Source organism: Corticium candelabrum, chromosome 1 (genome assembly GCF_963422355.1).
Source record: "Corticium candelabrum chromosome 1, ooCorCand1.1, whole genome shotgun sequence".
NCBI lineage: Eukaryota > Metazoa > Porifera > Homoscleromorpha > Homosclerophorida > Plakinidae > Corticium > Corticium candelabrum.
In genome coordinates, this window is record NC_085085.1 from 5,928,202 (window position 1) to 5,953,845 (window position 25,644).

The following is a 25,644-nucleotide window of genomic DNA, read 5'->3' on the forward strand; positions in this document are numbered from 1 at the left end:
GGACGGATTGCTTGACGGACGACTGACGGATTGCTTGACGGAGCGTTAACTGACGGATATAATCGATTCCATTTTGTTCGCTCTGTCGAAAGTTGACGTACCCAGGAAATGACTAGGTACTGTTACCCAATCAGCAAAGAGCAAAACGAGGATGATGTAATCATGCAGTGCGGGAAAGGTAATTAACGGTACGTACACGTATTGTGAACACGACGAAGAGATGTTCGTCACGATCCGTCACACGGTCCGTCACGTCTTTGTCGCATAGTGTGAACCAGCTCTAAACGCAACGCAACGCAACCACTATACAAACACGCACAGGCAGACTCGTACACACAAGTGTAGCTATAGACTACTATAATCTAATTGCCACGTGTCTAGTACAATCCAGATGCCCTAAGAGTTTTTTCAGTAGTCTCCTAGCTGACTAGAAAGTCTTTCCAAGTCCGGTGTCACAATTTCGAACCCTATTGCCACAATTGACACCATCACAATTGCAACCGCAAGCCTGATCGAAATTTTGCAGTGCTACTAACCTGTTCGGCGCTAATTTTAACGGGTACGCGAGGCAATATTGAAATCTACATTATTGCGACTACGACGCAGTGATGGCGAGGGCAGACGGCCAGTCTGATAGAGTAGCTGTCAGTCTTGTTTGCAGCCGTTGCTGCCAACCTCTCGTACTCGAACCGACGTTCTCGACTCTGACATCAGAGAACTTGACAAAACTAACAAGTAGGTCATTCGCTCCAGTTCGAGACGGTAGCCAGAATTCCGAGTTCTCAAGGTAGTTTTGCACGTCCTGTTCAGCTGTTGCTAAGACTGAAGACGTGAGCAGTGATTCTAGTACGTCTGATGTCTCGTCGGAATACAAGGTCAGCCAGCCAATGGTTACGTCACACTGTATAATGACGTTATATTTGTAATTCTTGCTGTCTAGGAGCATGATGTCGTGCACAGAAGAGAAATTACTAGACCCAGGTGTGTTATTTGCCGCACATACGGGTATCTAAGCTACAGTGTTGAGCAATTAGAAGCATGTGAATGCAAGCTAGTAGATTAATTTGATACAAATAATTTAGTAATTGAAGCTGTGTTTACAGCGTCACTTCTACAGGTAAGAGCCTTTTGAAAAGCATGATAGGATCTGACTGTCACAAATAATTACGAATTTAGACGCTATTTTGTTTTTTGTGCTTTGTAAAATCTATCTAAACTGTACAGACTGACTGTCGTTCCATGTGACCACAAACTTCGTAAATAGTTTGTAGTCGTTGAAGTACAGTTACAGAGTCATCATCACATGCGGGACAGAAATGGTGTTCATGGTTATGCAATGGCAATGCTAGATTCCCTCATAACTGTTGTAAACCTAGAAAGCCATTGATTTTGCGGTAGCATTTGCAGACAGGTAAGTTCTGTTGTTTGTTTTTAACAAGTGCTGGCAATTGTGAACATGAATTACACTGTTTTGAGTAAAGACTCTTAGGCCATACAAACTATATATATATATATATATATGTATGTATGTATGTATGTATGTATGTATGTATGTATCATTTCTCATTAGCCTGTTTCTGAATTTAGGTGTGGGCGGTACATATGTACGTGGTATCTGTTTAATATTAACACATTTTTTTACTCAATTTTAATATTGACACATTATTACCTGGTTGACTGACAAGATTGTCCAGGGAATTGCCTGTCTCCCACCAATGCATGTGAACTCACATCAGAACCATGGTGTTGGCAGCTTCCGCGTAGATGCACGAGATGGACACATATGGTGGATGGCGCATGAGCAGTTGTCTAGGGGAGGGGCATGCGGGAGGTTTGCTAGTGATGAGGGCACTGATGTGAAACTATATATGTAGTTTGTATGGCCTTATAAACATTTCACGGATCTGATTGGCAGTTTATCTATTGTTTTTTGTGGCCATGTACAACAAATACTGGTCGGTAATTGGACTACATTAAAGGCATGACACATTCCGGACATGACAGATATAGCCAGCCAGTTAGCTAGCCACGTACATAGCCCACAGACCCAAAGTCAGTTCACCCTCATACGTTTAAATCTCGTGCCTTTACAAAGTCTCAACAGCTTGATTGCAGCTGGATTATTAGATTTCAAAGTTTGTACATAGTCTGTATTTGTCAAAGTACAGTAACGAGAGTTATCACATATGGGACATAGACTTATGGTTATGCAATGTTGCGTTTTCTTATGAATGCTGTAACCCAAGAAATCTATTGATTTCGTGGTAGTAGTTCAGAGACATACATTCTGTTGTTTATTTTTTACAAGGCCTGACAATCGTAAACATGTATTACACTGTTCTGGTTAAAATCCTTTTTGTTGGATGTTTTACGAATCTCATTCGCAGTTCATCGCCTCTGGTTGCCATGTACGATCAATTGGATCGAACTAAGGGCGTGGCACATTCCTGAGCATGACACACCACACATCCACACATACATCTAGACTCTGTGAAGTGGGCGTTACCCAATGCCACGCCCACTTTGTGCAATGCTATTGGCTTCAGTGGCCACTTTTTTCTTTCAACAATGCAGGTGTTCTTACCTTTGACGGCGTTGCTCATGAAGAAAGACTCAATAGTTCTCTGTGACGCCGACATGACACGTGCACTTCGCTGACATGTATACCTACTTGCATGTGAACACCAGCTGCAAAATCGTCGATAAGGGCTGCATGTGCAAGTGTTGGTGCTCCACACAATAATACCCCGTTTACACTGGCATGCTCGAATGGACCGGACCGTGCCAGCTCGGTGCTATCCAGTCTAACGTGCTAGTGTAAACGCGACCAGGCCAATTTGGGAGTGGGCTGACTCAGCCCGTTTGATTTGAGTGAGCTGGTTCGGTGCAGTCTGGTCCAGTCGCGTATTGTAAACGCGAGTAGGTTAGATAGCTCGGTCGAATATCGATAAAGCATGCACAGCAGATGTGTTATTCTCGGATATGGCATAGTCTGACAACGAAAGTCTTTATCTGACTTAGTTGTGGGGAGACGAAGCTGTCCAGAGTCAGCTCATCATATCACAAGCAGTAGCGCTGCTCGTGTTCTAGCGATTCCAAAACATGACTCTTTTGCGCGATAGCTGCAGTCTCTTGCCCCAGTTTACCCGCCACACTCTATCTTTCGGGTTTTTTAAACAAGACCGCACGAAGCAACTCCTAGGATCCATGTTTTATACCTACAGTTAAAAGTCTCGTTTTGTATGGTTCATAGCTGGAATTAATTATCTTTAAGAGTCTTCAAGTGGCTGAGATGTTAATGGTAGCACTAATTATTTGTCTACAGATGCTCATAGATGACAATGACACATTGCTTTTAATGTGGCGTGTAACTTTGCACAAAGAGACACAGCACTCAGTGACTATGAAGCTTTTTTGACACAACGGTGTACAGGCATCAGCACCAATGAGATTGGCAAACATGGGTGGGTGGGTCATTATTGTAATTGGTATCAATTTGGTATCAATTGCTGGTGTGAGGCTGGCCACGGTGCACTAAATTTAGACTGCTCTTTGCATGTGATGGGTGGAGAGTAAGAGGAGACAAGAAAGCAGTCTGGGGACACCCCTAATGTAATTGACTTCAAAAGAGGCAAGAGAGTCACTCAAACGAGAATTGTCTCTTAAAAACAGGTATCCACTCAGCAATACTGTTGACTTGTTGTCAAATTAGTGACGTCAGTAATTATCAACAAGTAATAATCAATCAATAATTATTAATATGTTATTAAGAATTAGCTCTAAATGATTGTAATAACACACAGGGTGGAGATTACTACAGCAATGCGACCTTGTTTGTTATGCTTCTGTCAACATTGATGCCGTATTGTATTGCACTATTAGATGACTGTACCATTAAGTCTACTGCAACTACAACATTGGCTGTTAGGCTAGTGGTATTAGCATAGGTTTCTATGTGCAGGGCATCTGTAGCTCCCGGAAGCGAGTTTTCTCTCATAACTTCTTCCGATCAGGTGAAGATGGAAAATCTGAGCTACAGACTTAAAGTATGTGAACAATTGTATCAATAGTATTCGAATCTTGTATTTATTGTGCCCGCTTGTCATATAGGTGACTGCGCAGGTATTTGATATTTTGTCTGGGATGTCAGATGTCGACCACCCTTTGTGCGAGGTACGGTTTAGTCTAACTGTAAAGTTGATAATCGTGAGAGTAATAGTTATTTGTAAATAGTAATTTATTATTAACTACCATACTTCTGCGCTTTCAACGGCATGCTGGTTAATTATGGGGTTTAGCAAGTGCCAGTATACGCCGAGGTATATGACGATATACCCCAAGGTATACCGGATACCGGCATGCTCGTATATTGTGGGGCAAAAATAGGACATCTCTGACTCAGGAAACCAAGCTGTCCTCTTTGTCTCGTTCGATCCAGCCACCACTGACGCTTTCCTTCTCTTCCTAGACGACACTTGCTTGTCCTTCTTCATCTTTTCAATTTGTTCTTGACTTTTTGTCCAGTCTTGCACGCAGCTTCTCAGAACTTCACATTGTCATCGTCTTGAGATGTTACCTTCCAAAGCTGCCAATCTCATTAAAACTTCACTTTTTTAAAATTATATACGATTTTCTACCCTTTGTAGTCGCGTCAACTTCTGCTATCGTCAAGCACACGCAGATAAGCGTTATGAGGTTGTGCATGTCTGGAATTTCTAGGATCCGTATACCTCAGTCTATACTGGCATGCCGGTATAGGGTATAGATTGGTTTTACGCTAATTTTGGTAAACCCCATTTTACCAGCATGCTAATTTACCAGTGCAGAAATATGGTATATAATATTAATTATTAATAATTATTTATATTAGGAATGTGCCGATTTGATATACAAAGAACTAGAAAAAGAGATCGAATTAGCTGAGAAAGAGAAAGAATGCTACAGGTAGGTATACACATATTAGTATACTCAATTATTATAATCATTTCTGGTTTTTGTATTTTATGTTGTGTTTGTTTCCAGTGCTTTTTTGGATAAGCTAAACAAAGAAGAGGAGTCAAGCGACGGAGCCGTGTGTGAAGAACTCGAGACCTTGCTGAAAGAAGAAGAAGAATGGAAGAGACGATTGGAGTCCGTGGAGGGAAAACGGGCTGAGCTTGCGAAAGCGATGGAAAAGGAACGAGAAGTGTTGAAGAAATTAGAGCAGGAAGAACAAAAGTATCAATGAATAGCAGAACGTGAAAAGACAGTAGTTATAGCGATTGGGTTACATGTAGGTACTTGAAGGATTTGAATTCGTTTCAGCGGCAGCAGATGGAGCTAGACGATGAAAAACGCAGGTAAGTATGTGTGTATAGTGTAACAGATGATTAACGTAGTGAGTGATGGAGTGTTCCAGCTAGGTTATTTGATTGGGGCTCAACACCCTGCTTAGATATGGAATGGGTAAGGAGTTGAGGCAATTGTCTGTGAGTTTCTTTCCCAAGGAAATTATGCCATAGCTCGCCATCACCGTGACAGTCAGACTTGCAACCTTGCAAGGCCCCGGATCTAGGCATATATCTAGGCGTCTTCATAACGAGATACTGTGAAGAATGCACAGCGAGCCAGTGACTATGTATTCTAGAGGGTCAGTAGTTGCATGGTATGAATCTGGTACACGTTACGTTTTGTGCAGATGTCATCCTGGAGTTTCGACCGCTAAGGTAGAGACATGTGACAAGGACAAACAAAGTTACTCCTAGGGCTCTACAGGGTGAGTATTTACTCGCAATTGCAACTTGCCATACGCCAATGGAGAGGACCATTTCTCACCACAGCTATACACTCAAATATCGCTAATCCGGACAGTATGGGACCGGCCGCTGTCTGGATTCTAGGAATGTCCGGAAGATAGAGATAGCTAATTGCGCGCTATATCCTTGGAATTCCAGGCCACTGTAATAAGGTCTGGTGAATGTCACAGTATGCGTGTACAGTACACACTTGTACTACACTGTAATGTACATGTGTACTTTGTACTACAGTTACATACGTTACATACGCGTTCTCATACGCACTGGCACGTGATAGTCAAGACGGCTTGAGAATTGAGTGTTTATACAGGGAGTTTCTTGCTAAAGTGCTTACCCTCGGAGCCCCAAGACCTGATATGCACTGGGATAATGTGTCCGGTCTAGGGTTGTGTCCGGATCTTGGAGGTCCAGATTAGGGAGGTTGGAGTGTATCTACTCGCCTACAGTATCCACTGTCTGCTGCCACTGTCTACTGAGCAGAGGTCAGCTGTCTTTGTCACTCTACTCAGGTTATAACATGCAACAAACACATAGTAGCATGCAATAAGCCACAGCTGATTGGGCAACAGTAATACAAAGGGTCAATTGTATGTTGTGTTTCTCAGTTGACTGAGTTCTAAGGAGTTCGAACAGAATGGGACAAACACTGAAATGATTACTCTTCAAACAAACCTGTTTCTTTAGTGAAAGAGGTATTTGTGCAAGATAAAATTGTTTTCTGTTTCTTTCTGAGTATGATATTTTAATTAAGCAGACCTGGTGTGCTACACAAGTGCAATTAGCGTAGAGTAGACTAAATTAATAATGTAACAATCAAAATACCTTAATGCTTAGCATCTGATCATGATTGTTCTAAAATTTTAATATTGCCCTTACCGCAAAATTTGTGGGCGAGAAAATGTAGGTTGGCTACTCACCCATGGCAAGGAAAGTAGAGTAGCCCTGTTTTCCATTGAATAAAGGAAAACAGCAGGAGTTTTCAAGCAGGGAAGAGCACCAAATTTTACTAGCATGTCTAGGGTATGTATGCTGGTGTTTCTGCACAAATTTGCCAGAAACTGGTATTCATCTCTTCGTAGGTCAAGTACGCCACAGACTGCCACGTGCAGTTGAGATTCCTGCTCTAATGACAAGAGACACGCTCAAGCCAAGCTCAGCAATACATCGGACAAAAACAGCTGGAAGAAACCACCATTTGCGGCCACACATGGTTTTAGTGAGAAATGGAAGACTGGAAGACTGTAGCTGTTGACGAGCACTGAACAAGACGAACACAGACACAAGACTGTCATGTTTTGTAAATTGTGTGTCGAGACTTCAGAGATCCATCAACTAACAGCCAACTGACGTGGTACGATGTAGGGTGCGAGTGTTTGAGGAAAGACAATCAAAGTCATCACAGTAGTCCAGTAGTAAAGATGCTGCCTGCTAGTGAGTTTGATGCTGATGCCAACTATGATTACAATATAAGTCAATTTCACATAAGTTAGTAAAAACAATTTGCACGACTCAGTAGAGCGTTCCCCACTTTTGATACAAAGTGCTCTCCTTGGTAAATTCTTTTCTCGCCCAATTCAAATCCTAGCTGGAACATTGATGGAATGCCAACTTATTAATGTTTTGATTTGATTTTTTGTTGCATAGTGTTGACTTACGATTGAAGCAGGCGCAAGTCCAACTCAAGAAGCTGAAAGAGACGAACGTGTTTAACTGCACTTTTCATATTTGGTACCAACAGTTTGTTAACACCGGACCGATTGAATTTCTTGATGCTCGGATGCGTCGCTCCAGTTATGAGCTCAACAAAGATAAAATATAATATGATGTGTGCATGCGTAATGATATTATGCTTTGGTGTGAAAAGATTTGGTACATAACCATCCTACTAATACGTATATCAATGACTATCTTTACTTTTTATTTTCTATTTCGTTTGGTCGGTTTGGTTTAACTGTCCGAGCATCAACAAGTTCAGTTGGTCTGGCCTATCAGTGATGGCCCGATTCTGTTGTTGACGTTTGTGCTGAATGTAGGCATAGTGGTCACTTTGGCACTATCAATGGTTTTAGACTCGGTCGACTGCCTGGCGTTCCTGTACGATTATACTTTGTGCGTCATCATTCCGTTGTTGATTTGTGTCGCATTTGTAGGTTGAGTGGAACGAGATCAATGCCGCTTGGGGTCAGTCCGTTCTCCTGTTGCAATCGCTTGCGACCAAAATGAAGTTGAAGTTTGAAAGGTGTGTGATGCCTTGACGACGTTCGGTTCTGACTTGTAACAGTATACTGTCATACTCGATAAACCAGGTACCGGCTTGTACCATTTGGCAACCAGTCATACATTGAGGCTGTGGGAGAGAAAAAGAGCAAGCTGCCTCTGTGCGTACTTTCACATATTTGAGTAATTACGTGATTGTTACTGTTGAGGTTACACTGCAGGTATGGCACTGGAGGGCTACGATTCTTGTGGAACTCGAAGTTAGTGTACTAAATGGAGTCGGAGGATTTATACTTGTAATGTGTCGTTTTGTGTTAGGTTTGACCAAGCGATGGTTGCTTTCCTAGATTGTTTACAACAGGTAATTGGGAGTCTAGTCTGTATTTCATCACTTTAACTTGAATTTGGATGATAGTGATGGGTTTGGATGGAATTGGTCACACACACACACACACACACACACACACACACACACACACACACACACACACACACACACACACACACACACACACACACACACACACACACACACACACACACCACACCACACACACACACCAGATATCTTCTTTGATCGAGACAGTCAGTTGCATGAGGGCAGACAGAAAGATGGGGCAGAGATATCTTCTGTGATCGAGACAGTCAGTTGCATGAGGGATCAAACAAGGTTAACATCCATAAAGGACAAGGGAGCAGGAGCATGGCCGAATGTTATATCCAGCTCAAGTAAGCTCTCACTAGTTTCTTGCTATTTTTCTTTGACCACTTGCTTGAGAGACTGGGTTTATCTATGCCATTTAATGGCTGTATCAACCAGTGCAATGGTGGCTCTTACCTGGACGGCTTGGGGTACCATATTATGACATGCAAATGGGGTGGGGGTCCAGTTTGGACCCACGTATTTCAAATGTATGGTCTGACTGCCTGAGAAGTTTTCAGGTGCATCACAGACAAGAGCCACGACATCACTACAACATCTCATAATTGCCCAGACATCAGAGTTTTTGATTTTGGTTCAGGGTCAAACACACAGATCTGGATGTGTCCTTGGCTCATCCATGGAGCAGCGAAGTCATATTCTCTTCAGTGTCAACAGAAGGTGCGGCAGCATTGCAAAGAGAACAAACGAAAGCAGAGAAGTACAGTAATGAACGTCTCTCGGGTGAAGAAGCAGTCAAATTAGTGCCTTTGGTCTTTGAACATTTTGGACGTTGGGAGCAACAGGCAGAGAAATACAAGGCCTACAGATGAGTTTGGAAACAGCAACAGCTGACACTTTAAAACATACTGGAGAGAACGTGTGTCGGTTCAGCTACAGAAATGTAACTCGCGAGTGATACTACGGTATAGAAAAATAGGGCTTCAAAATATATGTAATGAGTAAGTTTCCAGGCCTCGTGGCGTCGAAGTAGATAATGATGAAAGTAGAACAATTGTAGAGATTTGTAATAGCCATCATGGACTGTAAATTGTGATTATCAAGTATATGAGATAGACAGCTAGACAGACAGACAGACAGACAGACAGACACACACACACACACACACACACACACACACACACACACACACACACACACACACACACACACACACACATTCATTCATTCGTTGTCCGCTACTCGTGTACGAGTTCACGACTTCTCTACTGATTAGAATTCAACCATCGCTTGTGTGCTTGTTCATGTGCATACAGACCAATATGAGAATGACAATCGCGATGACAGATGGCGCACACACACACACACACACACACACACACACACACACACAACCTTATACAATCCAGTAACAATAGAAATTTTTATTTGCATATTTAGTTCAAGTTGCTGATCGAGAGAATGGAAACAGGCTTTAATCTGCCATACAGGTACATATAAAGCATCTCATCAGTCGAAGACTGCAATATCAATAACCCAATGTGTGTGCATAGAATCGATAAAGAGAAAATCGGTGACACGGCCAGTGGATTGTTTTCAATCAAGTAAGCTGCGAACCCAAACTTGTCACACTGTTATTGTCTGCATCTTGTGTTTGCTGTGTTCGTAATCAGAATCACACTCAACTCCGAAGAACACTGGACAAAGGCACTGAAGTTTATGTTGACTGATCTGAAATGGGGATTAGCTTTTGTAGCCGCTCAGTCAGACAAAGACCAGTAGGGATGCAGTCGGGATAGTGAACATGAGAATGTTGTATAATTATGTGTACATGATGTAATATGGCTATGCCATATATGTCTTATGACATTGGCTCATGCCTACTGACGTTAATTGATTTTTAATTTGATTAATTTATTAGTACATCTCAGGGAAATACATTGACGTTTAAAAGTGCGAGAAGGCCTAGAGTTAGTGTGCCGTGTGGTATAATTGCAGGCAGGTTCATACACAAACGAACGACTGTACTGGATTATTGTGACTGCCATCTGTAGGCTACACGTGTTGCGCATGCTTCAAGTTCAGTTGCTCTGCAATTGCAAGTGGAGGAATGCTGTATCGTTGTAGTTTGTCGATATTTTGTTCACGTACAGGCGAGTCATATTCATATTTCGATTACGGACTTTGGTCGTAATATAAAGTTTAGCTTTTTCAGCACGTCGAATTCGATCCAATTTGAGTACACATGCGCAGAAAGTCTCTACAGAATTGTTAGCCCGACTACGTAAATCGACTGGTTATCCTATTCTGAAATGCCGTCGGGCTTTGTTGGAGACTGGAAACGATTTGCAGAAGGCAGAAGCGTGGCTTGCCGACGAAGCACAGCGAGAAGGTTGGACACGCGTAGAGCAGCTGCAGTCGAGGAAAACGTCGCACGGTCTTGTGGCTGTGAAGACTGAGAAAACGTATGGCGTAATGGTCGAGGTAAGCGATGTGTGTGTGTGTGTGTGTGTGTGTGTGTGTGTGTGTGTGTGACGATGTTTCATGCGCACGCGCCAAAATCCAAAAGCCTGGGCAACCGACAATTTTTCGAGACCCAAAAATATTTTTTGTTAATTCTATTATTTCTTGAAAGCAAAATTTTCGAAAAGTTTACTGGAAAAACATCAGGAGCAGTAGGGTGTAAGAACAAGTCAGTCACTAATTGAAGTTACTTGGACATGTATGAAATTTATAGGCAGTCTGTGGTCAATATAGTAGCCTCGTCCCCAGAATATCTCGCGCTAGTCTCATGCCGTATGACAATTCGAAGCGCATACGGGCACCGGGCGAGACCAGCGCAGGAGAGTCTGGGGATGAGGCTACAATATAGTACATTCGTGACTCATTCATAAACTATTGGTATTGTCTGGTAAACTCTTACCTTGTGTTGCACCCACTCTGTGTGAGGTGAGGACTGCAATGTGCACGTGTACTGCTATAACAATGGATATGAAGATTTTATGAGAATGCTATCGAAATGTAGTGTGTATAATGCAGAGACATTTAGAGCATGAAAGATTGATTGTTAGAAATGTGATGATATCATAAAAAGCACGACCTAAGCTTTACCAGGGGCCTAGACAGCAAATAGTAATTGATCCGGCCTTGCATGCACTAGTAAGAGTTGCCCGTCTAGCGTGTGCTAGTTGGCGTGGCCTGCTTAGCGCATGAGTGGGTGTGACCCCTTTAGTCTCTGCCGACAGTTGGGTGGGTGTAATGAAAGCCAGTGCAATGTCTCTTAATTAATGAAACAAACAAGAGTGCACAACCTAAACTTTATACAACATGTATGAAAGCATGTGGTAATACTTGTTGCATATAAATTGCTTATTTAATCAGCTACCCTATCTCGGGAGTTGATGCCATTTAGCGTCCTAGCCTTGGGCTACCAGACCCGTGTAGCACCAATCAAGTAAATCGGCCTCCACGGGTCTGGGAGGTCAAGGCTAGCGTCTTGTGGGGAAAGTGGAATTTTTAATATTGGTCTGGTAACGGCTGGACTGGCTAGAGTGATGCCTGTGCCTCGGTTAACTGTCAAGATCGAATGATAAAATAGCTATGTAGTTGCAGGTTATGGTTACAATGTACACACTGTAGGGAACCTTTCAATAAAGAAAGATGGCAGCCAATATTTGATGTTATTGTAGGTGAATTGTGAGACCGACTTTGTATCTCGAAACGAGACATTCCAAGGTTTTGTCGGAATGGTGACACAATCGTTCTTTACTCATTACGAGCATATGAGTCACTCATGCTCCACCCCGGTTAGCATGTTTGAGGCTGACGGCGACATTCTGTCGTCTCTGTCGACGCCAGAATCGTCAAGTATAGGCGATCAACTGGCAAAGACGGTCGGCAGGCTCTCAGAGAAAGTATCGCTCCGTCGAGGTGTAGCTCTATCTACTGCTCAAGGTGTGGTCGTAGGGTATAGTCATGGAAGTGTTCCACGTGTTGTCGATCTCCCGTGTTCTGTGGGCAGTTATGGTGCTCTGGTCGCCCTACAGGGATCGGAGAGCGAGGATGCTGTGAGGAAACTCGGATCTCGTATTGGCATGCAAGTAGTGGGAACGAATCCAAAGGGAATGGAGCCGCCGCACGAAAGCAAAACGATGGACAAGCAAGACTGGCTATTGAGTCAACAGTTTCTGTTTGACAATAGTGTTATGATACAGGAAATGTTAGAATCACACGGAGCTACCATTTTTGGATTCCTTCGATATTCATGCGGTGACGACTAGAATGTTACATTTCTTACCTCATACATGTCACTAGATTGCACATAAGTTGAGCATGTGTCACGTCGTTAATTCATTATTTCTGTCCTCATTGGGAATTTTGTCCTCGTCGGGAATTTCGTCCTCTCTGTCGTCGTCAGGTTCAGAGTCACTGTCGTCCTCTGTGTCTGAGTCGGCATATTCAAAATGTGATTGTTGGTAAGACCAACTTCCGGCACCATAGTCTCTTTGATCATCTTTGTCATCATCATCGTCATCAGCATAGGAAGCTCCGTGACGACCATATTCATGTGACCGTGCTGTAATAATAGAAACACAACGCAAGCCCTAAAATGATGCAGACAGCTGGCAGGCAGGTTCACACACACACACACACACACACACACACACACACACACACACACACACACACACACACACACACACACACACACACACACACACACACACACACACACACACACACACACACACACACACACACACACACACACACACACACAGCCACACAGACACCATACCCACTATGGCGCAGGCGATGCAACATTTCTCTCCATGCTCTGCGATCTTGAGCAAGGGCTAAATTGTCAATTCGCAACTGTTTTAGATCATACATTACAGTGCCTATCCAGCATTGTTTGACACCATGTGCTGGTCTTTTGATGGCAAATACTACTGTAGTAGTTTGCTTCTCTATAACATCTTCTGATGTCTTTGAGAAGGCATCCTATCAAAGTGACCCAGCCATTGTATGTGCCTTCTACATATTTGTAATTCTATACACTCCTCATCTACTGCTCTCAAGTTGTGTCTACATTTCTGATCTTATCCCATCTTGTAACATTCAAAATAGACCGAATGCATCTCAAATGAAATGTGTTGAGGCGTTGAATATCTGGCTTTGTCAATGGCCAGGTCTCTGATCCGTACAACAACTTTGGCATAAGTAAGGTTTTAACACTCTGACCCTCATCTCCTTGCTAAAGATTCTGTTTGTAAAAACCTTTTTCTTCCAGGCTGTAAATAATCGAGTAGCATGCTCAATTCTTGCAGCTATTTCCTGTGCACACCCCTCCTGCATGAATAAAACCAAACTACCTAAATACTTGAATGACGAGACATTTTGAAGATATTGCCCTCTCAAAGGATTACAAGCTGGTGTACTTCGCTACACTCAGAACCTCAAGTCTTATTTGCATTTATAGCCACTCCCCATTTTGTAGTAACCTCATCAAACACAACTACCACTTTCTGTAATTCTAACCCAGACTGTGCACACAAACAAAGTCATCAGCATATCCAGGAGCCATGAGCTTCTCTACTCCTATCCCTATATCCAATGTACATTTTCCCATCTAATCTATATGCAAACTTTACACCTCCACTTCCCTTCTCTAGACATTGTCGTATGATGTTATCCATATAAATGTTGAACAGCACAGGAGATAGAACACATCCCTGCCTAACACCTGTCGCTACTTCCAGTTGTTCCGAAAGGCCAGCCCTAGTTTTGACTGCACACTTGATTCTTTCATGTATGTTCATGATTATTCGCACCACTTCCTTCTGAACACTACATTTACTCAGGACTTTAGCTAGGACTGGCACTGAATCATAAGCTTTATCAGATCAACAATGCAAAAATGCATTTCAGTGTCATGTTCCCTTGCCTTCTCAACCAATTGTCTGACAACCCATATCTGGTCAACCCATATCTGGTCAACCGTCCCCTTCCACACGTGAAACCACGTTGTGACTCCAGCAATTGTGAATCCACGGCTTTGTGAACTCATTCCAAAAGAACATTAGCTAAAACTTTCCCTGGTACACTTTGTACACACACACACACACACACACACACACACACACACACACACACACACACACACACACACACACACACACACACACACACACACACACACACACACACACAGGACGATGAATTTGGGCACACAATGAACATACTGGACATAGCAAAGTCTTTTGTCTCCTTTGTCTCGTAGCCACACTTCGGGCAGGGAAGAGCCTGACCACGAACGTACTTCACTCCCTTCCTCCTTACATGATCTTCACAGTAGCATGCCTACAGTGGACATAACTTACAGTTGAAGTAGACTACAAATGTCTTGTGTTACAGTAACATGTAACCTTGCATCGCAGACATGAGTATTGACCCAAACGATTACATGATACACCTACAATTACAATCACACAATATGCCGGAAAGTAATACATCATTAGATCAATATAGCTACATTTGAGATCCTCGCTTTCTAGTCTCTGGCAACTCGCTTGATGCTCGAATTGGTCGTCCTCACACAGAAAACAATCGCAGAATGCACATCTAAATATTCGTCCACCTAACACGACAACAAAAACACAAATAATTGAGAATTAACTTATTCGATGTAATAGTTTTATCATAACACATAATATATTTCTAAAGTCTATTACAGTGTTTGCAAATTTATGGCAGATGTAGTCGTAATATTGGCAACCTTATAAATTTTTAGTCGTCAAGGAGTTTAAGACGTTTCATATATTTCGTAAATATCAAACAATTATACTAATTGTTCTGGCAATAATGAAATCCCAGGACTTCAGATGTGTCACTCTCAATCTGACCTGTTTTACTCTCACACACACAGCATAAAAACAATAATCTCTTGGGTCCAGCACAATTTGAGTGACTTTAGTTGTCAAGATGGCAACCTTGCTGGTATAATTGGTCGTCACATGAACTCAGTTAGTCATCAAATGACAACTTGACGACCACCTTTTCGAACACTGCTATTAAGAGATTGCATATCACGTGATAGTGATTGAAGGTTGCCTTGTGCTGTGCACGTGGGAACAATGTACCTTAGTATATGAAGAAGAAATGACTACCGAGATAGCAAAATAGCAATAAACATGAATAAACTGTGGCTGATACACATGCACAGTTATAACGACCAACTTGACTAGTACGTACATATTGCTACAACAATCATTATTAAATACGGATTAATAGTACCTAATAGAAATATTATCAAACAGTAACACTAATATTTTTACGCCGTGCTTGACTAGATCAGTCTGGTTCTAGGGTCTTCTGTAAGCACCACAGGCAAACCCTGCCTCAGAGGTGCTTAGACCACCATGGCTGTCTATACAGAAGACATGACTTGACGGAGGATCCAACTGGATCCAAGAAGCATTTTTCTGTAAGTGCTGCAGGTTGTAATGACCTGGTATAATGTCCAGTCACAGTGCAATACTTGCATGCACTGTGCCCAACACTCCCAACACCACCCGTGTCCAACACTGATTAAATTTATGTTTATTTTATAATAATTATTGAAATTATTATTACTATTATTAGAAAATAAAATGGTTAAACACACACACAAACACACACACACACACACACACACACACACACGTGCACACACACACACACACACACGTGCACACACACACACACACACACACACACGTGCACACACACACAAACACGCACAGACACATGCATGCAAACATTACTAGTATGTACTTACTACGGAAACACATTATGATTTTGTAAATGTTGACTGACGAGTAAATCTTCCTACCGTGATCCCACACACTCCGTTCGCACTCCATACAGACAGCATCCATGAGTGCACACTGACACGCATGAGTCGTCAAGCATTTCCGACTGTGACACACCCATGCTTCACAAAAGTCACAGATTGCACCCTCAATCAACAAACAAACTCAATAAATAAATAATCAAAATGACAACAGTTGCTACTAACAACGAGAGCCATTCCTGATGCAAATCCTGCTGGATGCTTCACACAGCAGTCTCCAGTCTTTGCCATGCACTTGTTTTTGCCTAACAGTATCATACAAGCTCATACATACTACAGTCTCGTTTTACTCTGTGCGAAGAACTATCTGACCACATTCAGCACACGTTGGGACCCTCTGAACTGACGCACAGAAATAACAGAAAGCACGATTCTTTTGTGCTCTGACATAATCGAGAGTAAATTTGACGTATAGATAGTGTAGAAATTGGACTGCAAGTCTTACCTCTTGCACTTGTCGCATTCCTACAAAAACGTACTTCATCAATCACACACAAGACATACAAACTGCATTAGCACAGATTTAGTTATGGTCGAGGGTCTGGTTGGCCTTCGATCCCCGTATGAGGCGAACGATCAGTAACCAAATATCTGTTGCACACGTATGGTGCACAAGTGCATGAGATTAGTTTCTCTGCATGTGCATCTGTGCATTGTTGAGTCGTGGTTTGTGAATGTGTGTGTACATATTAAATACAAATCAAACTACTGCACAGCAAATATGCTCGTCAAGTGTGATAATTGTACATGTGCTAATAATTTTTCATTTTTTAATTAAACATTCAAATTTTTTCATCTCTTCTTCAAACACAGCAGGAGGGGAACATGAAGACAACAGGTTGGTCAACAATTGGATCAAGTCTAAGTGCATTTCCTGTGAGAAACAAGTAGAACTACTCAAAGTGGCACACATCATGTGCTTATAGTTCAACACATTGTACTGGAATATACTCAACTGTTGAAATGAAAAGATTGACAGAAATCTATAAACGGTTGGTTCAATTTGTATTTTCAAAGATGACAAAACAAATTCACATGGAAATTTTTTTCTAAATTATTGAATCACCACAAGAATTCAACATTAGCATATGTGTAATACCTACATCACAGTTTCCAAACAGTATGTGCACGATACTCAGCAACTAATCAGATCACATGGCAGCCGTGCCTAAGCATTATCTGCTGCTGATCGATTCAGTTATTCCACACTGTCATCAGTGTTGATCTCAATGGCATGCATAGCCAGCAGGGTAGTAAGGGTGTTTTGAGCATCCTGCTGCTGCTTGCCTTTAGTTTCTGGCAGAAACAGTATTTTAACTGGAAAGCAAGAGCTCTGTACAGCTGCTGCTCATAGTGCATGTACTTCATGGTAATGCTTGTATCCATGATTTCCTAGGCATTGTTTGAAGAGAAACAATCAAATAGTTCTTGTAATTTCAACATCAAACATTCTATTTTAGACTGGTAGCAAATCGTGTCAATTAAAAGCAGGACTAATGTTTCATAAAAAAATAGACAGCACTACCATCGTCGTCGCCGTTTGCAGTAGACATGGGATATGTCACATACGTAACAGCGTGTGTGTGTGTGTGTGCACATGTGTGCACGTCTGTGTGTGTGTGTGTGTGTGTGTGTGTGTGTGTGTGTGTGTGTGTGTGTGTGTGTGTGTGTGTGTGTGTGTGTGTACGCTAGGTCACATGTAGTTGTCGTTTGTTTGACATTGCTTAACTTCAACACTTCCATATTTGGGGAACATCTCCCTCATGTACCATAAAGTCTTGTATAAAAGCCAACCTTAAATAGAAGCCACCCTCTAATAGAGGCCACATTTTTTGTGACAGACTCGGGGTTCACGTGCCTTTGTACATGTGGCATATACATGGTGTGTACTGTGTAAACTACCTTGTATACATGAACGATTGCTTGGATATGAAGCTCAGGGACAATGATAAAGTGATCTGACATTATACTTGCGCCGTTCTGCTTCCACATTTTATTCCCTTTATTGTATTGTTTAGGCATGTCTGAAAAAGGTACTCAACTGTGCACTCTCATCAGTGTCATGAAACAAACTTTGAAGTGAGTAACAAACACTAAGCATTATAACAAAGCTTGAAACTTTGTGAATACCATAATTTTGTGCCTGCATATAAGCCTATCTCACAGATTGTGGTGATTGTGTATACATAAGTCTGTCTTAAATAGAACCCTGTCTTAATAAGACAGAAGTCGGCAAACAAATTGCCTGAAAGTGCATATAAACTGTGGCTTTTATACAAGACTTTACGGCATGTCGAACAAACAGCGTATATCATGTAACACTCTGTTCCTTGAAATCTTTACAGCACACAATACATACAGAATAAAACCTCATTTAAAGATATACCATGATTATAGCTATCTAAAGGGTAGACTCAACTGAAATATTAATTTCTAAGCAATGATTTACCGTATTATCTCTGATATAAACACAGGTCTCCAATACAACTACGTCTCCCCAATAAGAGCACACTATGGGACCTCATCCACAGAATAACAGTCACATTCTCCAATAAAGACACACATCACAGTAATAAGCAATAGCTTAATTGTAAAATCACACGTCCTGTTAATAAATAAACGATAGCTTAATTGTATTGTTAATGTAAGCATAGTTGAGTTATCAACTTTGAAATTTTTATAAGACACTGTCTGATAAGACACGTAGTCTCGCGTGCCAGACCCTCAGCATGAGCGCTCGGGAGAACAGGTCTGGGTCCCCATCTTCTCGCATCCAGATCTGTCTCCCCACGTATGCTGAAGGTCTGTCATGCAAGACTTTAAAACATGTACGTCTCTAGTAAAGACACGCCTATCAGACCCTTTAAAAAAATAGAAAGACGTGTTTATATTAGAGATAATACGGTAGTCTAATTAAGTTCATTATACACAACCTCACTTACACTACTAATATTACTTAACGTAGAATTAGAAACATTTTTAAAATAAAAAACCTTAGGAGAAACGTACGGATTTTGCATATATAAAACAACAGAAACAAGTCTGACATAAGTTATCCAATTTTTCCAATCTACACACCCTACATCATTGTCTATTCGGGTTGGAAAAACCGGATGACGTTATTGTTACTATGTCAGACTTGTAATTTCTAAGCAATCCTACATTTCTCTTCATTTTTAGAGAAAAAATGTGTCTATACATACGTATTTCCCTTTATTCTGAGAGTTCGCGACTAGACACATCTATATAGTTATATATCTGCCCAATACGTTGTGTGCAAACTAGAGAAGGTTGGGCAGCTTTACTCGTGTGCTTGTGTCGCTGCTTACCATTTGCTGGTTACAAGGTTGCTCTGCCAAGTTTCTGGTTAAGTGTGCAGTTCGAATGCCTTTCTGACGTAGTCGCTGTTTGTCAGCCTTCTTTCTAGCTCCAGTCTTCTTTTTCGGCATTGTTACTAACGCGCGCACTGTCTTCGGAAACCTGCACAGTGCTTAGCGCGAGTTTCTGATATACGTACGTTTTATATTTTCGTTTTTACAAGACCTGGCAATCGCAAACATGAATTACACCGTTCTGGTAAAAGACTTATGAATGAGATTTTTGCGGATGTGATTGTGCAGTGTTGCCTAGAAAGGGCCACCTAGCCGTCAGTTAATTGCTGCATGGCGATACTGAGTGTACGGTGCGTTACCTGTCTGAGTCAGCAACTGTTGTACGGTCAGTCATTAGGTTAGATATTGCAGGGAACGTATTTACGTCTTCATTGTGTCACGATCTGTGGAATCTAGACTGTACGTGACAGTCTGAATTTCGACGAAATCATGCACCAAGCGTATAATTTCTGCAGTGATGATTATTGATATTACCACATTCATAAATTAATGTCAAACTTGCACAATGTCGATTACGATGATTTGTCATATAAAGAAGTTCTATTTTACAGAGTGGACAATCAGTAGTTAATTAATTAACACGCCTTCTCTTGAAGTGTTCAATATCTGAGACCAGACGAGCATCAACGTCTAGCTACAGAATTCACCCATAAAATATCTACTGAGACTATAGTTTGGAAGCTGAAGCACTTTAGAACGTTTGATTGATGTACAGACTTATTAGAACACACTACAGTCACTAGACACATGAAGTGTATTTGACAGTAAGTACTGATTCATTGTCATAGGTCTAGATGTTTATTGTCTTTTGTCTGCTTATTGACATTAAAAATATTTTAAATTTACAATAAAACACTAGTTCTCGCTGGTCGGGACTTCTAAGTCACGTGACGTGCTTCTCAGAGCATGCGCATTTCCGGGTTTGACACATACACGTCTTACTGTCTATATTCCCCGTAAGTTAGTGTGAACTCGGAAGTGAGTAATGAAGTAGAGGTCACACCAGGTGTGCTCATTACAGCACTAGGTGCTGCTCCAGTTGAACCATGTTACACCAATTATCTTAATTAAATGGCTCCAGTTGCTGATCCGTTGGTCTTACAAGATAATTGGATAACAACCATTGCTGCAGTCGTTTGTCTTTGATATGCAAAAGTATTATCTTTCCGTTTCGTTTGTAGGAACGACTTAGATAATTTGATAAACAGAAATGCCAGACCTAGCGGTTTCTAACGATACCGAGATCATCGCGAAAGTCCCAAAAACAGCGGATCGAAATATTGATGATTTTCAAAGTTTACACTTATGGGGAACAGGAAGTAGTGCCTAAAAACCTTGCTGACTCGTGTCAATGCACACTCATTATAATCATGTTAGGTCAAACGTTAATTAAATAAATCAAGTTAGGTCAAGTTTCGTGACGTGAACATGCCGCTGTATGTCATCATCTGATGTACGGATTTGCAATCTAGCCTTCCCTCCGTGCGAGCTGTTCTGGCTCAAGCACCTCCTCTCACGTGCGAGCAGGCGAACAGCACGTGAGGTAGCGCAGTGAGCATGGAGGAAGGCTTAGCTCGCGAGGCTAGCTTAGTGGTTAGCGACAATAGCTACCACTCTATGGTTTGGAGGTTCAAACTCCAGTGACGACAGTAAATTATGAAACTTTCATGTCTTTCTTTCTCATGTTTCTCTAGCTTTAATTGTCCATGAGACTATGACTCGGTTCAGTCGTTGGGGAGTTTAAGTGGTCTGGCGAATGGTCCGTTGACGATGACGTTCAGCACTGTCGTGGTGGTCATTGATATCCACCGGGCATGGAGTTTGCGGTCACTGTAATGCCTGCAATCTATATCGAATTGGCTAGTCATTGATCGCCGAGTGGACTACACAGAAACATGACCCTGGTAGGCTCACATGTCGGGTTGGTGGGCGCCCAGATGGGGCTAAAGACCCCACATGCCCATAATGTATGGGCATAATGACACATTGAGCAGATTCTGGGGTTGCCATTTGGAGATACTGCACATTGATTGCTATTAGAATTTTAATGCTGTTCTTGATTAAAACGTTGGCTTTTTAAATATATATTACGCTGCATAATGCATTTGTCAGTGTTGCGTTTATGTAAACGTTATCAAAATCCTATCTACAGTATCGGTTTTTGCTAAAGGAGATTTTCGACTTGACACTGACGATCTCAAGCAAATGGCTGCTCTTCATTGTAAAGACGGGTTGTTTTGGTTGTTCTGTCTTTGCTTTTGTCTTTTACTCTTATAGTGTTTCTTGTAGGAATATAAAGACGTTTAGGAATGTCTATCTAGACACAACATTTTGTCATCCTAAGGTGATGATGAGCCCTCTAGGGAAAGTGTAGTGTATCCGTATATGCATGGTATAGTAGGCGGAGACTTGTCTATATAGTGGCTAGTGGTATGCGTTAGAGTCTGTTCTACCGTAGAGTACGTTGTTGAATAAACCAGGTGTATAGAGTACCTTCCCAGTGTCTACGCGGATATTATCAAGGTTGTCGATACACGACAAAGTGGCGACGATGATCGGATTGGATCATGGCTGAAGCGACCGGTTTCTGTCCGAGCGACCGGTTTCTGTCCGCTGGGAAGAGTAGAGGAGTTTGACCCTACAAAGGGGAATTGGACATCATATGCGGAAAGACTGGAGCAGTATTTCCTGACCAATGGCATCAAGGGTGTAGGAGACGGAGGTGAGGAAGGCCTGACCGACACAAGAAAGGATACAATCTTTCTCATGCTCATTGGACCTAGAACTTGCTGTAGTGTATACAATCGCTAGCCGTGTATTGTCAACTACCAACTCGAACTACCACAACTAGAGTCCTGTGCAAACTCTAATGCTAACCGCAAACATGCAACTAATTAATCTACTACACTCCTCTTTCCTTAAGTTGAACGATACCTAACTGGTATCTGTCTGTTCTGTCTCTTGGGATATCGTCTACCTGGTGTTTCTTCTGTAACATCAGCTGCTTCCTTCGCAGTAGTTACTTCTGCTGGCTGGTTGGAAGGTAGTGGATCTTGCACTGGTTGAATTGAAACTTCCAGAGATTTACTTGTTTGTTCTGCTATTGATAATGGTATCTCCATATCAGGTATGTTCACTTCAACAGCATCAGTAGATGTAGGCTCAGCAACTGGTATCGGTATACTTCTGGTGTCTCGAACTCTCAGATGTTCTATGTGTACATATCTGGGTTGTCCATCTACTTCCACCAAATAGTTCACTCGTCCCGATCTTTAAAGTATTAACCCATGAAGTCATTTTCGTCGACCGTCTCTCCTGCGATTCAAAATACTAACTGTTTGCCCAGGGTTCAAACTCCGTGTTAATTACTACTGAGGCTTGCTGGTATTGATCATATGAGTATCTCTCACTTCTCCTCCCGCATCAGGACGTAAGAGTGTCAACTTTGTCTTCAGCTCTCTCTTTATTAACATCTCGGCGGGTGTCCTTCCGGCAGTACAGTTAGGTGTAGTTCTGTACTTCGGTAAGAACAAAGAGATTTGGTGACTAATATATCGTCCTACTGGCTTGGTCTTAAAGCTCTTTTTCAGTTCCTGCACCAATCTCTCCACTTGACCGTTTGACGCCGGATGGTAGGGAGGTGTACGTTGGTGTCTAATACCATTGGCCCTGATGAACTCTTCAAACTGGTGAGCAACGAACTGAGGTCCGTTATCCGTGACCGGCTTGTGAGGAATACCACGGAAACTGAATGTTCTCCTTATGGCTTCCACAGTCTGCGTAGCAGTAGCATGTGTTCCCAGTTCGTGAATTTCTGGCCATTTGGAATAGGCATCAATCAACAGTAGATATTGTTTCCCTTTCCACTCTGCGAAATCTGCATGTATCCTCCTCCAACGTCCTTCTGGAAAAATCCAAGGATGTGGAACTGTGTGGCCTGGAAGATTTCTACAACTCTGACATTCGGGACAGGATCTGATTCTGACCAAATCTTCAATATCTTTATCCAGTCTCGGCCACCATATAAAGCTGCGTGCGAGTGCTTTCATCCGACTGATCCCGAGATTCCCTTCATGTAGCTCTCCTAGAACAGTGGATTGCAATTTTAGAGGAATAATCACTCTGTTTCCCCACAACAAACACCCTTTCTCCATAGTTAGTTCCTCAGCCCGCTTGTTGTAAAGTTGTAACTCTGGAGGTACTTGTGCCTTGAAATTCCAACCAAAACGAGTTTGTTCGTATACTATTCTTAGTAGACGGTATCGTGACTAGTCTCGGTGGCTACTTCTTTTGCAGTGACAGGTAACTGCTCACAATAATGTAAGCCATAAATCTCCTCATTCGGATCGATGACATTCACAGGAACAGGCAATCTTGACAGCATGTCAGCTTTTTTATTGTTGTTTCCTGCGATGTATTCCAGATCATAGTTATATAAACGCACTAACGATTAGTGCCCATCGTTGTAGTCGTGCAGCAACCAATGATGGAACTCCTTCCTTTGGACCCAGAATTTTCAACAGTTGTCTGTGGTCCGTGACTAAAGTGAATGAACGTCCCACCAAGTATTTGTGAAATTATTTTACTCCGAAAATTAGATTCAGTCTGGCGTTGAAAGAACAATGTATAATAGTGTCCTCAATCACTTGGGTACGTCTAGACTTTTTAACACGTGTACCATTCGCCCCGACTGTTTTAACAATGTACACTGATAATTAAATTCAGTCAGATAGCGCGCGTTAGACCGTGAACGCGGCAGGATAGGAAACTTAGAGATACTTGCGTGTAGGGGCTATAAGAACCTGAACATGATTAGGTTGATGGATAGCACGAAGTCCTTGAACTAAAAAACTGCCACTAGCGTAGCGTAGTGCATGTTCTTGGAATGATTGCAGTTTCCACGTCTAGAGGTATGGCGCATATGCGGGCGAAGATGACGGTCCAAAACTCACTGGGTAGCTACGACACGCCAATGGAACTCAAAAGGGTGGCTTTGTGAGACAGGGCATGCAGAAATTTACGCGGATGGGTTTGTAGCCATGCAGGGCAGAGTCGAGGAAGCGATGAAAGTCTGTCTCTCTCTTTATTGCTATCTCAAACAATGGCCACGTTTTAGTCAGACTTTTTTAGTAATTTGTCAGGTGGGTTATTCTAATTGCATGCATATGACTCTTTTATCAAAAGCATGCAACATCAAAGTGTCATCTACGCACTTGGTCAGGCATCCTCGAGCTAGCTGCGGTGGCAAGTGTCCTTTATCAACCTGTTCCTGCAGTGTATTCCAAGAGATTTGGTTTGGCAACACAAATACATGAATACGTGTACCAACCTCGAATTACTGCGGCAACCCATGATAATTGTCATCAATTGATCCACTACAGTAACTATCAACTAGATCTGAATGGGGAAACATATGCCTCCACCCAGACCACTTTGTTCCTTGTGCTTGTATATCCAGTGTGGTGGACTCAGATGTTGGAAAAAGATGTGGTGGGATCAGTGTGTGTACACGTTCGCTTGAACGTGTCATTATTGCACTCCTCTAGGTTTTGCAAGGCCTTTACTCCCAAGCAGGTGTCCATTGGACCCGGCAAGAATGTATGTAACCCTTGTGATTGAAATTTTCGGTCTTTGGTCGTCTCACAGCCTCAATGTTTCGAAATCAATTGCACGGAGATCAGCACTGCATAACCGCCTGACTGTTAGCCAAGCCACCTCACACCTCCATCAACAGTTGGTCCATCAAACTTGGCTTTATAATTCTAAGATGGTTTTAGAGAGACTAGCATTTGACAGTGGAGAAGATATTTTTGGGTTAATTTGAGATAGTTGTGTTGGGGTTGGGGTTGTGAAACTATAGTAGAATAAAGAAAATATATTGATAAATATATATATGATGATGAATTGTAAGTGATGAGTAGTATTTGCCATGATTGGAATGTCCGACCGTAGGTCTCTAATGTA

The 25,644-nt window shown here is 42.0% G+C and overlaps 4 protein-coding genes across 4 annotated transcripts; 2 read left to right on the forward strand and 2 right to left on the reverse strand.

Moving 5' to 3' along the window:
* Positions 1–607: 607 nt before the first annotated feature.
* LOC134179359 (beclin-1-like) lies at positions 608–10,350 on the forward strand. The gene is made up of 17 exons (XM_062646231.1): positions 608–735; positions 811–875; positions 941–981; positions 3,962–4,046; positions 4,111–4,173; positions 4,871–4,944; positions 5,023–5,217; positions 5,277–5,339; positions 7,440–7,523; positions 7,829–7,889; positions 7,946–8,034; positions 8,102–8,173; positions 8,234–8,272; positions 8,331–8,373; positions 9,835–9,884; positions 9,948–9,998; positions 10,068–10,350. Exons 1-17 carry the CDS (start codon positions 609–611, stop codon positions 10,174–10,176), a joined length of 1,311 nt encoding a protein of 436 aa, XP_062502215.1. The 5' UTR covers position 608; the 3' UTR covers positions 10,177–10,350.
* Positions 10,351–10,354: 4 nt separating this feature from the next.
* Positions 10,355–12,674, forward strand: LOC134179374 (elongation factor Ts, mitochondrial-like). Its single transcript, XM_062646255.1, has 4 exons — positions 10,355–10,392; positions 10,449–10,547; positions 10,601–10,878; positions 12,084–12,674. Exons 2-4 carry the CDS (start codon positions 10,505–10,507, stop codon positions 12,672–12,674), a joined length of 912 nt encoding a protein of 303 aa, XP_062502239.1. The 5' UTR covers positions 10,355–10,392; positions 10,449–10,504.
* Positions 12,675–12,691: 17 nt separating this feature from the next.
* LOC134179368 (zinc finger protein 330 homolog) lies at positions 12,692–19,762 on the reverse strand. Its single transcript, XM_062646243.1, has 9 exons — positions 19,618–19,762; positions 16,734–16,753; positions 16,601–16,671; positions 16,454–16,533; positions 16,268–16,394; positions 14,930–15,034; positions 14,823–14,869; positions 14,640–14,757; positions 12,692–12,970 (listed from the first exon to the last, which is right to left on the reverse strand). The coding sequence occupies exons 1-9, from the start codon at positions 19,735–19,737 to the stop codon at positions 12,732–12,734; spliced, it is 927 nt and encodes a 308-aa protein (XP_062502227.1). The 5' UTR covers positions 19,738–19,762; the 3' UTR covers positions 12,692–12,731.
* A 3,286-nt stretch (positions 19,763–23,048) lies between these two features.
* Positions 23,049–23,834, reverse strand: LOC134185253 (uncharacterized protein K02A2.6-like). Its single transcript, XM_062653068.1, has one exon. The coding sequence runs from the start codon at positions 23,832–23,834 to the stop codon at positions 23,049–23,051; it is 786 nt and encodes a 261-aa protein (XP_062509052.1).
* Between the last annotated feature and the right edge of the window lie 1,810 nt (positions 23,835–25,644).

What these genes read in the sequence shown, in the direction of transcription:
- LOC134185253 (XM_062653068.1), bottom strand. Translation starts at nt 23,834, where the DNA reads ATGGAGAAAGGGTGTTTGTTGTGGGGAAACAGAGTGATTATTCCTCTA.
- LOC134179359 (XM_062646231.1), top strand. Translation starts at nt 609, where the DNA reads ATGGCGAGGGCAGACGGCCAGTCTGATAGAGTAGCTGTCAGTCTTGTT. An exon ending in AGAGAAATTACTAGACCCAG is followed by an intron (nt 982 to 3,961) that starts GTGTGTTATTTG and finishes TTCTATGTGCAG; the next exon opens with GGCATCTGTAGCTCCCGGAA. An exon ending in TTAGAGCAGGAAGAACAAAA is followed by an intron (nt 5,218 to 5,276) that starts GTATCAATGAAT and finishes GGTTACATGTAG; the next exon opens with GTACTTGAAGGATTTGAATT.
- LOC134179374 (XM_062646255.1), top strand. Translation starts at nt 10,505, where the DNA reads ATGCTGTATCGTTGTAGTTTGTCGATATTTTGTTCACGTACAG. An exon ending in GATATTTTGTTCACGTACAG is followed by an intron (nt 10,548 to 10,600) that starts GCGAGTCATATT and finishes TATAAAGTTTAG; the next exon opens with CTTTTTCAGCACGTCGAATT. An exon ending in CGTATGGCGTAATGGTCGAG is followed by an intron (nt 10,879 to 12,083) that starts GTAAGCGATGTG and finishes ATGTTATTGTAG; the next exon opens with GTGAATTGTGAGACCGACTT.
- LOC134179368 (XM_062646243.1), bottom strand. Translation starts at nt 19,737, where the DNA reads ATGCCGAAAAAGAAGACTGGAGCTAGAAAGAAGGCTGACAAACAGCGA. An exon ending in ACGGAGTGTGTGGGATCACG is followed by an intron (nt 15,035 to 16,267) that starts GTAGGAAGATTT and finishes TTGTCGTGTTAG; the next exon opens with GTGGACGAATATTTAGATGT. An exon ending in ACTCATGTCTGCGATGCAAG is followed by an intron (nt 14,758 to 14,822) that starts GTTACATGTTAC and finishes TGTCCACTGTAG; the next exon opens with GCATGCTACTGTGAAGATCA.